Source organism: Lissotriton vulgaris, chromosome 4_1 (genome assembly GCF_964263255.1).
Source record: "Lissotriton vulgaris chromosome 4_1, aLisVul1.2, whole genome shotgun sequence".
Lineage (NCBI taxonomy): Eukaryota > Metazoa > Chordata > Amphibia > Caudata > Salamandridae > Lissotriton > Lissotriton vulgaris.
Genome location: NC_141691.1, coordinates 1,172,332,195 through 1,172,345,962, shown reverse-complemented (window position 1 = coordinate 1,172,345,962; position 13,768 = coordinate 1,172,332,195). Strand labels below are relative to the sequence as shown.

At 45.2% G+C, this 13,768-nt stretch overlaps 1 protein-coding gene across 8 annotated transcripts in view; it reads left to right on the top strand.

Moving 5' to 3' along the window:
• The window catches only part of RELCH (RAB11 binding and LisH domain, coiled-coil and HEAT repeat containing), an 853,871-nt gene that overhangs the window by 814,028 nt on the left and 26,075 nt on the right, over positions 1-13,768 (top strand). For all 8 annotated transcript variants that reach the window (XM_086965401.1, XM_086965404.1, XM_086965403.1 and 5 more), the window contains one exon: positions 2,842-2,912. In XM_086965401.1, coding sequence (XP_086821527.1) covers positions 2,842-2,912 — 71 coding nt within the window. The remainder of the gene's footprint in view (positions 1-2,841; positions 2,913-13,768) is intronic.

The following is a 13,768-nucleotide window of genomic DNA, read 5'->3' as shown; positions in this document are numbered from 1 at the left end:
TCAGGGTATGATTCAGATGTTTCAGACTCTATCCTGGATTTCATTGAGACCGACTCTGAGGCTGTTGAGCCTTATGGCCTTCCGCTTCTTGTTAGTAAAGCATGCCAGGTGACGTATGCGGGCTCTGCAGTGGTACTTGAAGTTCCAGTGGGCACAGCATCAGGGAAATTTCACCAATGTGTTTCACATCTCAGAAGGGACTACGAAAGATCTGCAGTGGTGTTTGACGAACCGCGATTGGGTCAACGGCACACCCCCTCTCCCTTACCTAACCAGAACTCACAGTCCTGACCAATGCATCACTTCTGGGATGAGGTGGCCATCTCGCAGAGGTGGAGATCAGGGGACACTGGTCTGCGGCGGAGTCGGGACGCCACATGAATTTGTTTGATCTCCGAGCGATTTGATTGACGTTAAAAGCGTTTTTTCCCTCTGTCAAGGAGAAGTTAGTGCAGGTGTTCACGGATAACAACACCGCCATGTGGTACTGCAACAAGCAGTGTTTGGGTTGGGGTCGGGAACCCTTTGTCAGCAGATCCTGTGTCATTGGACATAACTTGATCAGCAGGGCATAACCCTGGTGGTTCAACACCTGGCAGGTACCCTGAACACCAGGGGGGACAAACTCAGCCATCTGTGCCTAGCGGATCACGAATGACGTCTCCGGTCGGAGGTGGCGCAAGATCTTTAGGCAGTGGGGAAAACCTTGGTTAGATTTGTTCACCTCTGAAGAGAACGTGCAGTGTCAGCAGTACTGCGAGCTGGAGTTTCCAAGGCAGCTATCGCTCGGCGACACTTCCTCACGAGTGGTGCTCGAGCTGCTGTACGCCTTTCCACCTATACCCACTCCTGCCCAGGGTTCTGAAGAAGATCCGGAACAACCGGGCCCAAGTCATTCTTGTGGCTCTGGACTGGGTGAGGAGAGTCTGGTATCCAGAGCTTCTGAAGATGAGAATCGATCTTCTGATCAGGCTCCCCTTCAGGAGGATCTTCTGTCGCAGCAGGGTAGGGTTCTCCACCCAAACCTGTCAACTCTGCACCTCAGTGCGTGGAGATTGAGCGGCAACAGTTGATGGCTATTGACTTTTCTCCCAAAGTATGTAAGGTTATTTTGGCTGCCAGACTGCCCTCCACTACGACTGTATACACTTGCTGTTTGCAGAAATGTGTATTATACTGTACAGAAAGGTCTATTGACCCTCTTTCTGCATCTCTTTCCTCTGTTCTTTTATTCATTCTGACCCTTGCCCAGCAAGACCCTTGCCCAGCAAGGGAATGCTCAATGTTTACCTTTCTGCTAGGTCTGCTTTTTTGCAGCTGCCAGACCAGCCCTCTCTTTTTAAGTCTCCAACTGTACATATGTTTGTTAAAGGGCTGCCTCACTCTTTTCCACCCACCCCTTTGTTAAGCCACAGTGGGATCTTAATTTGGTCCTCACCTACCTGATATGTCCTCCATTTGAGCCTCTACACAATTGTCCCCCCCTACTTTTGATCATCAAAACAGCCTTCTTAGTGGCAATTACATCTGCTCGGAGGGTGAGTGAGCTGCAGGCATTATATTGCACGCCTCCCTAGCTGATGTCTTTTCCGGACAAAGTGGAGCTTTGCACCCGGGCTTCCTTTTACCCAAAGGTCGTGACTCCATTCCATTTCGGTCAAGCCATCACATTGCCTGCCTTTTTTGCTCCCCGCATCCCTCTATAGAGAAGGAGCCTCTCCACTGCCTGGACCCAAAAAGAGCATTTCTGTTCTACTTTGACCACACAAGAGAGTTCCGAATGAATGACAAACTGTTTATGGGGTACGTGGGAGCGAATAAGGTAAGGGCAGGGCAGGAAAGGACCATCTCTTCCTGTGCTGTTCCCTGACAAAAAAGCAGCCCCCTGATGGATTAAGGGCCCACTCCACAAGGGGAAAGGCTGCTACTACGGCCTTCGCTAGGGGTGTCCCAGTAATGGACAAATGTCAGCAGCAACGTGGACATCTTTACACATGTTTGCCAAGTACTACTTCCTAGACAGTCAAATCCGCAGGGATAGGCATTTTGCCCGTTCGGTCCTACAGGTCTTCCTGGTTAGAGGGCATTCAACCGCCTGAACATTAAAATTATTTTATATACAATTTGTTTTGAATATCAACACATACGTCCCCCTTATGAAGTAAGTAAAAAGAATGTACCTGGCTTCCATGAGCTCACAAAATGAATCCTAAGGTTCGAAGGACAAGAAGCCGTCAGGCGAACCTTGTAACAAGCACAGCTTCTCAGCTGTGTGTTCACTAGGAGAGAAAATGAAACAATGATAATGGACCTCAGCTCAACATTTCATTGAAAGAGTGTCATTTTGTTCCTTTGTATAGCAAGGATATTTTTAGTTCTGAAAATCAGTTAGTCACATTCACACCTTTGATTAATCAGCACAATTACTGTCCTTTTTTTGGCTGTGATGATATCACCTGTCTACTTTCTAAAACATGTACACATCACACGATACGCTACTTTTTGATTTATAGTGTATCATTCATTTGGCGGTTGTTTTACCCCCTGTCCAAGTTTTTTTACACACTATAACACTTTGAAGTCCACACTAAGAAAATCTACTAGTTAAGGAGGGTTTTTGTTAGCAGTTTAGCTTTTCCATCTTGGTACCGCCCCAAAAACATTTTTATAGGAGGTGATTAGATGTTTTTTTCTGCCACTCGCTGTAAACAAAAATGAGGAATATCTGTTATAGCTTTTTATGTAAGCACAGCATTCAAAACACCCAAATGCTTACTCTAATATTTCTGAGAATTATTAAAAATGTGTTTCATCAGTTTTTTTTTTCTTTTTACTCTTTAGGTTATTTTAAGCTCGATGATAAAGGAATGTGAACATAAGGTGGAAAATAAGACAGTCCAAGAACCACCAGGGTAAGTATTCTCATCTTAATGATATGTATGACGTTTTCATGTTTTGAAATGTGTGTAGTGAATTGACCATTTGGCTCTGAAGACGGTCATTGCAAGCAGACCCCAAAGCAAACTATTTTTTTATCATTAAATGGAGTTTCAGAGAGTTGGAGAACCAAGCCAAACTGATCTACTGTCTGGAGAACAAAAAACAGCTACCAGAGTGTAAATGTAATTTGATGCTTCATCTTAGACTTTAGTAAGGCCACTTTCTGTCAGTATACAAACTGAGGATTTCAGGGGATCATTTGCTTCTTTAGTGTGCCAGATGCTTGTCTGGCAACTGCATGTTGATACACTGGGGGTACCTGTCCAATAATAGCATATCATGCAAATATTAAATAACACTTGTAATTCTGTTTTAATCTACAAATACTTTTTTTCTTTAACCCCTTTCGTGCTCATGACGGAACCAAGCCGTCATGAGCCACGGGCAGCGTTTGCTCATGACGGCGTGGTTCCATCATGTGGCTGCCGCCCCTCCAACACGGCATTAATTCCCCGCCTGTGCGGGCGGATTAATGAGTTGGCGGGGCCGTGATGGAACCACACCGTCATGAGCACACGCCGCCCGTGACTCATGACGGAGCGGTTCCATCATGAGCACGGAAGCGCAGCGCTCACCCCCTATCCCCCGCGCCGCGGCGGAATTCGCGGCACAGGGAAGGGGTTAATAACAAAAATCAAAAACAGCATGCAGTCTTGCAAGGCTCATGCCTTAACTAGGCAAATGCCTGTAGTGCGTCTTAGATTTCTGATGGATACTTCCACCTCCAGATCCCTCACCTCATGAATATACATCCAGGCACCAGACTAATCTGAAAAACGTTTCCCATAGCTCTACCTCAACAGTTGGCACGGGCTTCAATGTGGCAGCAGAAGTAACATCTTCTCCAGTATTGAATCTTTCATAGATTCACATGCTGGTATCTTCCCTGTCGTCATGGTGGGAGTCTCACGGTAACAGACTGACCATAGCAGTAAAAGAAAAACTCCATAGAAACCCATAGGGAACAACATTGTTTGGTAACCAAACCTCATCATTATGTGGTCCAAAACTCAGCCAATCAGCTGCCAGCCCTCACACTCCCCAGCAGAGCTATCCTACCTCAGCTTTTCAACCGCCTTCGTGTGAGGAGTCGTCTCACTGAGCCTTGCTCAGTTTTTTTCCTGAATGAACTTGTAACTTTTCCATCTGCAAGTTTTTCTTCTGGATTTTAGGTTCTGTTTTAAATCTAGTATCTAATATGGCTGAAAGCTCTAGAAAGAGGCTTTTCAGGCCCTCCAGAACTTGTGGCAAAGCCATACTCTATTCTGAAGACCCCCACAAAGACTGTTTGTATTGTCTTCATGTAAAGATGAGGCGGAGGCAGGAGGTTGAGGATTAGGATTTATTCAGGAGAAGAGAGCCGTCCAGCTTGAGGGCAAGACACAGCAGCAGCAACTGCCAAGCAGGGAACACTGGGGAGGAATCTTCGGTACAAGGGAATGAAGTCTCAATGCTCTTGGCTATGTTAATAGCTTTATCAAGAGAAGGATCCTTGCATGATAACAATTTTCCTTGGATTTGTTTACAAGAACAGCGAGCAACAAGTTGATCTCTAATAAGTTAAGAGGTGAAATTGTCAAATTCGCATTTAGAAGCAAGAATTTTCAAAGCAGTAACGAAAGTGTCAATGCTTTCTTCAGGTTTTTGAGCCCTGGTGAAGAATTTGTAACGATGAACAACCATGTTTTTGGTTTTAACAAAGTATTTGTCTAACTTGGCTATGGCTATGTCGAATTCATCAGGAGCTTCACCAGGAGGGGGAACATAAGGCGGAAGATGGTCAAAGACATTCTGGCCTTCAACACCAAGATGATAGTACATTAAACTCTTTTTCCTTTCAGCACAATATCTAAGACCATCAATTGCACCTAAGTAGGCCATGAAAGATCTTAACCATAGTTTCCATTCGAGAGGAGGATCACCAGGAGTCTGAAGAAATGGAGCTGGAGGAGAAACGCTTTGCATTGTGGTATCTTCTATTTTCTCTTGGAATAAAGAGTTTTAATTAAAAGAAATAAACTAACAAAACAAACAAAAACAAAAAAACTATTATAACAATGACAGTGCAAATAAAGTACACAATAGCTTGTAAGAACTGTGCACATCAGTGTGCAAATGCTGTGTACATCAGTGTGTAAGTTGTACACAATAACGTGAAAAAACTGTGCACGTCAGTGTGCAAATGCTGTGCACATCAGCGTGTAAACGAAGATATTGTAGACAGCGTGTAGAACATAAATGTAGAAATGTTGATGAGAAACGTGGAAGCTGTGCGCATCAGCGTGAAGTTGAAGTTGAAGTTTTTAAAAAATGTAAGGAATACTTGAGCACATAAATGTGAAGAGAAAAATAAATGGTTTGAAAAGTACTTAATCAGCTGTGAGCTGTTTAATCCGCCATGCGCTTGAGCTGTGCGCATCAGCGTGATGATGAGTGCAGCAAGGAGAAGCCTTTGTGACGTTTCGAAATCACGCAGTGACTGGCAGCAAGGAAAAGCGTCTAGGTTGCCATGGTGACTGGTGTGCGTAATACGTGAAGACGCTTGGTTGCTTGATGCGTGGAGACGCTGGATAGCTTGACGGAGCCTGAACGTGAAAGTTCTACGACGTCATCACTCTGAGGCGCAGCCCGAGGGGAGAAGAACAACGGAGGAAAATGTGCGCAATGTTGAAAGCGCGAGGGAAAAGGTAGGAAAGTCTTAGAAATGTAGCAAAAAAGGGTCTAGCGAGAGTCAGCTGATGGAAGTGGAGCGGGCTGGCACAGAGAATAAGGCAGAAAGCACCAAGCTGGGTGACGCGCAGTGAAAAGGCGTGCAGATGAATATAATTGGCAGAATAGTAGCAGGGCCAATTGCGATGAAAAGAGTTCTGTAGCTGCGACGGCTCTCAGTGAGTACAGCGGAGAAAGTAATCTGTAAATGTACTCACATGACGATGAAGATCGTGGGAAGAACAATAAAAAGTCCTGAATTTCAAAACGCTTCCGTGATGAAGTTGTTCTGAAGATTGAAACAGCAGCTGAAGAACTGCTGACCATCCTCTGTCGCCAATGTAAAGATGAGGCGGAGGCAGGAGGTTGAGGATTAGGATTTATTCAGGAGAAGAGAGCCGTCCAGCTTGAGGGGAAGACACAGCAGCAGCAACTGCCAAGCAGGGAACACTGGGGAGGAATCTTCGGTACAAGGGAATCCAAAGGGTGACATCACAGGGTGAAGGAATGACAGCAATAGCAATACAGATCACCACACTTCATCCCAAACATGTGGCTAAGGACTGCAAACACTGTAGGATCTTTTCAGCTAAAATTTTAAGGGACAGAGAGGCACGCTTACTGTTGTACCTTCAGAAAAAGGCCACCTCAGAATCAGACTCAGAAGAGGAATCTACTAGCCAATCTTCAAAAAAGAGGAAGTCATCTGCTTCTGTATTAAACAGTGGAATCTAAGAAGCAAAAAGCTAAGGGCAAAGAGACATCTTTGTCTTCTCTCCCTCATACTCCTCTAAAGAAATCCTCAGAGTCAAGGGTAGTGTCTTAAACCCTGTTGACTAAATCTGTGGCGTCTCCGGCACTTGTTGCTGTGAAGACGTCGACGATTACAATCTCGACGACGACAGCGGAGTCGACGGCAGTGATCAAGACAGCACCAATGAAGAAAGGTTCGTCAACGACTCAGTCGACGGGAAGAGTGTCAGCCGCGTCAACGACACCATCGACGACGACCTAGTCGACGATAATTCGAATTTCAGCGTCTACGGGAGCGTAGACGACAGGAGCTCTGTCGACAAAGACTTTTAAGTCACCAAATTTGATTCATTAATATCTATAAGGTCTTTTCAACCGTCGACGATCAAGAAAACTACGGAATTCACTACGTGGACGAAATTTTCTCTCCTTCCTCCATCAAATCTGCTGGATTTACAAGAATTGGAGGATGAAGGTTGAATGGGTGTAGCTTACAGTCCCTCTCAGCTACAGATTAAGAGTCATGACACTGATGAAGAAGAGTGCCAAGAGGTTCAAGAGGTTTATTCTTTCCAAGATCGCCCAGTGTCCGACTCCAAAAGATATGAGTTGTTCCAACAGTCATATGAGTATGAGGAGGAAGAGGAAACGCTTCCTGAGGTGAGTCCATCTGGATGCCTGTTTCTCTGGTGACTGGCTTACATCGCATAATCAACGACTATTATCGTTTTCCTGAAGCTAATGCTCCTGCCTCAAATACTTCAGGTGCTCCTACCCAAGGTCCGGTAGTTCAACCTACGCCTACAGTGCAAGAGATACGATCTCCCCCAATTATCACAATAAGGGATGATTTCGCAGAGAGTGATGGAGAAGACCAGCCAGAAGAAGGGGAACTTCTTCAAGATACTCCTGTAGGTATTAAATGGCATCAATATATTTTGCCTACGACACCATCTCCATCGCCGTCGCCAGCAAACTCTCCACCACAGTACATTGGAGGATTCCATGACATTATGGAAAAAGCCTCAAAGAGATTTGAGCTTCCTCTTCCAGTGCAAAAAGCAGAATGTTTCCTATACGGCTTCAAGGAGGAATCAAGGAAGTCTGTGAGATCAATTCCCATCATTGAGCATATCTGGGACGAGAGCTTGAAGATCATAAAAACTCCAGCCTCAGTGGCGGCTTTGTTGCCCAGAATAGAGAAGAAATATTGTGCACCAGAGTCTTCTCCTGCATGCTTGATTGGGCATCCGCGTCCGTCCAGAATCAGTAGTGATGCAAGCGGCTCAGAGACAATCCAAAAATCCTATCTCAACTTCTGCTGCCCCTCCCCGACAAAGAAGGAAGACGGATGGACGGTGAGGGGGAAGTGTTTTGCTGTGATGCAGCGGCTTCCATTAGAGCTGCAAACGCTCTAGCTCTGATCAGTTGTTACAACAGACAATTGTGGTCAGATATAGCTCCGTTGTTAGCTCACCTCCCAGATAACAAAAAGGAGGAAGCGGCTGCCATTTTATAAGACAGAGCTAAAGCGGCCTCCGAATACATTGATATCGCTATGGATATTTCATCTGTAGCGTTTAGACAAATGGCGGGAGCGGTGGCTCTCCGAAGACAAGGCTGGCTTAAGGCCACTTCGTTCAGATCAGAAGTACACGCAAAAATTGTGGACTTTCGACGGACAGAATCTCTTCGGAAAGCATATAGACGATGCTCTCCAAGGAATCAAAGCTGACAGACACAGCGCCAGCATTGGGCTCTCTGCAACAAGGCAGATTCCAGTCCTTTCGGAAGAGAGGTTCTAGAGGCCAATACAATCAAAGGTCTTCATACCAGTCCAATAGGTACCAACCTTTCAGTCAGCAGGGGTATAGACTATTCGAACAACCAACAGTTTTGTTCCTCAAGCGCCTCTTATCATCAGCAATCCAGAGGAAAGAATGCTGCGAGAGGAAAAGCTCAGCAATCCAATAGACAACAGTGACTTTCTCAAGGCGCCCGCCACCTGGTCAGACCTCAACAACGATCATTACCTTTCTCTCTTTTCTCAGCAATGGCTGTCGATAACAACAGACAAATGGATACTGGATGTGATTCATCAAGGCCATACCTTGGAATTTATACAGAAGCCTACGAACCAACCACCTGTTCACAGACCGCAACAGAATCTGTCAGCTCTCAAAGCAGAAATATTATCTCTTATAGTAAAGGGCCAATAGAAGAAGTTCCGCTTCCTCAGCTAGGGAAAGGATTTTACCCCGCATTTCTTTCTGATAATCTGATAAAGAAGAAGCAGACATCAAAATGGAGACATGTTATGCACCTGGGAGGTTTGAACCAATTCATCAAGAAGATTCCCTTTCGTATGCTATCCCTTCAGGAAATAATCATGTTGCTACGCAAAGGAGACTTCATGGCATCCCTGGACCTCTTAAATGCCTATTTCCACATTCCGATTCACATAAATCCCAGGAAATATCTACGTTTTGTAGTGGTGGGGCGCCACTACCAATTCAAAGTCTTGCTCTTTGGTCTAAAGTCTGCACCAAGAGTCTTCACAAAGTGCATGGCGCCAGTAGCTATATTTACAACAAGGGGTGGTGAGAGACAGAGTCTCTAAATTAAGCAGAAAGCTCTCACCCAGTCAAGAGATCAGGGCTAGATCCAACACCGTTTTTTAGCTCACTGCACCATCCCAGTTTTAGAACCTGGCTGTATGCAAATTAGTCTGTTCCTGTCCCAGTGCATGATGGGAACAGGGCAAACCAAACTACAAAAGCCAATTCTTACACTGGGTAGGAAACAAGCTCCCGGGGACCGGTTTCTGGCATTACAGCCGTCTTCGGCCCGGTTTGCTTGAATCCTGATGGTGCAATGAGCAAGGGTCTCACATCTGAGAATACCCTTCCACGCTTAGGGTGGACAAAAATATTTACAACAAGGGGTGGTGAGGGACAGAGTCTCTGAATTAAGCAGAAAGCTCTCACCCAGTCAAGAGATAAGAGCTAGATCCAACACCGTTTTTTAGCTCACTGCACCATCCCAGTTTCAGAACCTGGCTGTATGCAAATTAGTCTGTTCCTGTCCCAGTGCATGATGGGAACAGGGCAAACCAAACTACAAAAGCCAATTCTTACACTGGGAAGGAAACAAGCTCCCGGGGACCGGTTTCTGGCATTACAGCCGTCTTCGGCCCGGTTTGCTTGAATCCTGATGGTGCAATGAGCAAGGGTCTCACATCTGAGAATACCCTTCCACGCTTAGGGTGGACAAAACTATTTACAACAAGGGGTGGTGAGGGACAGAGTCTCTGAATTAAGCAGAAAGCTCTCACCCAGTCAAGAGATCAGGGCTAGATCCAACACCGATTTTTAGCTCACTGCACCATCCCAGTTTCAGAACCTGGCTGTATGCAAATTAGTCTGTTCCTGTCCCAGTGCATGATGGGAACAGGGCAAACCAAACTACAAAAGCCAATTCTTACACTGGGAAGGAAACCAGCTCCCGGGGACCGGTTTCTGGCATTACAGCCGTCTTCGGCCCGGTTTGCTTGAATCCTGATGGTGCAATGAGCAAGGGTCTCACATCTGAGAATACCCTTCCACGCTTAGGGTGGACAAAAATATTTACAACAAGGGGTGGTGAGGGACAGAGTCTCTGAATTAAGCAGAAAGCTCTCACCCAGTCAAGAGATCAGGGCTAGATCCAACACCGTTTTTTAGCTCACTGCACCATCCCAGTTTCAGAACCTGGCTGTATGCAAATTAGTCTGTTCCTGTCCCAGTGCATGATGGGAACAGGGCAAACCAAACTACAAAAGCCAATTCTTACACTGGGAAGGAAACAAGCTCCCGGGGACCGGTTTCTGGCCAGTAGCAGCACACCTGAGACTGCAGGGTCACCAGATTTACCCTTATCTGGACTATTGGCTCATAAAAGGTTCATCTTACAAGGAAGCTCTGAACTCCCTACAATGCTGCATGGATCTCTTTCATTATCTGGGTCTACAGATCAACTTAGAAAAGTCGTCCCTTATTTCGTCACAATCCCTTCAATTCCTAGGGGCTATGCTTCACACAAAGGAAGCAAAAGCTTATCCGTCAGAGGAGCAAAATCAGAAAATCTTAAATGTGGCGTCAGATCTGCATACAAAAAAGTGCACTAAAGTGAGTCTACAAGTCCTTATTGGGGATGATGTCTTCCTGTATCCCTTTGCTTCCCAATTGCAGATTGCACATGAGGCCTCTACAAGAGCTTCTAGACCAACAATGGATACAATCCCAAGGGTCCTGCGAAGATCTGATCACCATCACTCCTTAGATTCAAGACGCTCTGTCATGGTGGGGGATCAGAAAACATTTAACAAAAGGCCTGCTATTCGAGCCTCAACGTCCCAGTTATGTTATGATGACAGATGCATCACTTCAAGGTTGGAGAGCGCATCTCCAAGACCTTGAAATACAAGGGCATTGGTCCAACCACAAAGCTCAACTTCATATCAATCTGTTGGTGCTTAAAGCAGTGTTCTTGGGTTTGCAGGCATTCCTCCCCAGAATACACGATTGTACGGTAATGGTCAGAATGGACAGTACAACGACAATGTTCTACCTATTAAAACAAGGAGGTACAGAGTCAAAGCTTCTATCGAAACAAGCCCAGAAGATTTGGATTTGGCTACTGCTTCACAACATCTCTCTCCAAGTTCAGCACGTTCCAGGGATACACAACATAAGGGCGGATATCCTGAGCAGATCAGCCAGTATTTCTCACGAGTGGGAGCTAGCTCAAAGTCAACTCCTGAGAGTGTTTCGTCGGTGGGGCACCCCATTGTTGGATCTGTTCGCAAACCAACGCAACTCGAAATGCAAGCACTTTGCAAGCAGGTTCCCTCAAGCGGGATCGCGGGGCAATGCACTGCATCTATGCTGGACAGGAATGTTTGCGTACGCATTTCCTCCATTCCCTCTGATATCAAAGTGCTTCGGAAAATGAGATCAGAACCATGCCACTTAATTCTGATAGCCCCAGCATGGCCGATACCGGCCTGGTTCTCGGAGCTTCTCCACTTGTCAATGGCCCCGAATACAATTTCCACTATTTCAGGACCTGATCTCTATGAATAATGGACACATTCTCCATCCAAATTTGACATCTCTGAACTTGTCAGCCTGGAACCTTACGGACATGAATTCCAATCCCTAAATATTTCTCAAGAATGCCGGGATATACTAACACAATCTCGAGCAATTTCAACAAATAAAACGTATACAGCAAAATGTTAGAGATTTTGCCAGTGGTGTAGCACCTGCTAGTCCCTTGGCAGCTTAATACGGTTCTATCACAGCTCATGAAACCACCGTTTGAACCAGTGCATAAAGCGAAATTACAATTTATTTCTTGGAAGACGGCTTTGCTGTAAGCCCTCATGTCAGCTAGGAGAGTCAGCGAGATTAGAGCTTTCTCAATTGTAGAACCAATTTGTCGATTTCGACAAGATAAAGTTACACTTAGGACAAATCCAAAATTCATTCCTAAGGTCCCTTCCATTTTTCTTCTCAATGAACCTGTAGTGTTGCCTACTTTCTCTGGAAATCCTTCTTCGGAAGAGGAGAGAGCCCTGCACTCTCTAGACATTAAACGATGTTTGAAATTCTACATTGACAAAACAAAGTCGTTTAGCAAAACAAACCAACTATTTGTAACCTTTTCTGGGTCTAGAAAAGGCCTAGCACTATCCAGATCAAGTATCTCGAGCTGGATAACTTCTGGCATTGCCATATGCCACGAGAAAGCGGGAAAACCTCTGCTATCCAGAATGCATGCTCATTCCACGAGAAAGATGGCAACTTCAGCAGCTCTGTTCGCGGGGGTGTCGCTTCCAGACATCTGCAGAGCGGCGAAATGGAAAAATGTGCACACCTTCACTAGACACTATTGTCTAGACACTGCGTGGAAGGAGGATGCAGCAGTGGGACAAGCAGTTCTAGGTCATTTATTTCAATAAGGTATTTCTAAAACTGGTGGGCTTATTTACAAGGTCCTTGCACCACTTTTGCATCATTTTTAACATGGGAAAAGTGACGCAAAAGTGTCATATATCAAAAGTAAGTATGTATTTGGGAAACTCTGCATATTATTAGCCACTTGTATATGAATATTGTCTTTGCATATAAAATTCTTTCATTACCTGTTCATTAATACTGGATGGCGTCTAGGAGTTTATATATCCTAATGATTAGGAGCAGAGCCCTGAGGCAATAGAGGGTTCTATCCTGGAAATGCAAGTTGGTATGTGTACTACTCTCTATTCTGATACAAGCATGTGAATCTATGAAAGATTCAATACTGGGAAAAAAACGAGTTACTTACCTGTATACTATGGTTCTCCAGTATTGATATCTTTCATAGACTCACATGCGACCCGCCCGCCTCCCCGTTTCGCAGGTAGACCATTTTATCTCTAGATATATCCTTGTCTCGCACTCTGGGCTGGAAATCTGAGGTAGGATGGCTCTGCTGTGGAGTCTGATGTCAGGGCTGGCAGCTGATTAGCTGAGTTTTGGACCACATAATGATGAGGTTTGGTTACCAAACAATGTTGTTCCCTATGGGTTTCTATGCAGTTTTCTTTTACTGCTAAAGTCATTCTGTTACTGTGAGACTCCCACCATGACGACTGGGAAGATACAAGCAAGTGAATCTATGATAGATATCAATACTGGAGAACCACAGTGTACAGGTAAGTAACTAGTTTTAAATGAGGAGTCACAGGAACTACAGCGCACCTCTATCGTCAAGCACATCATTTTTCTTTTTCCGTTCCTTCAGCATGGTCTGGCGTTCTTCTAAGATATCTTTCTCTCACAAAAATGTTTATTCCTAACAAGTGCAACATTGAATATGTCACCCCTTAAACAGTAACAAATCAAACATTGTAATAAATTATGGGGTTAGATGGGAGTTACCTACCCCCATGAGGTTTGCCTCTGGTGTCTAGGCTCGAGCCATGACTCTCAGGCATGGAAGTCATGCCAGAGTATGCATCTGAAGACCATTATAGAGAGGGAGGCTAAACTCCTTATGGCCTGAGCCAAGGATGACGGGAGGAAGACACAGGTCAAAGCCTCAATTAGGGTCATGGTCACCAGGGTCCTCGATATTGAGATCTTCTGGTGCAGACATAAGAAAAAGGGAAGACATGTTAGTGAGAAGAAAAAGAGCGGTAAGTCTCCAAGGAGTTCTCTTCCCCTCTTAGGCTCACGTTCGAGCCGGAGCTGGTTGAAAACCAGCCCTATCGGAGCTGGTT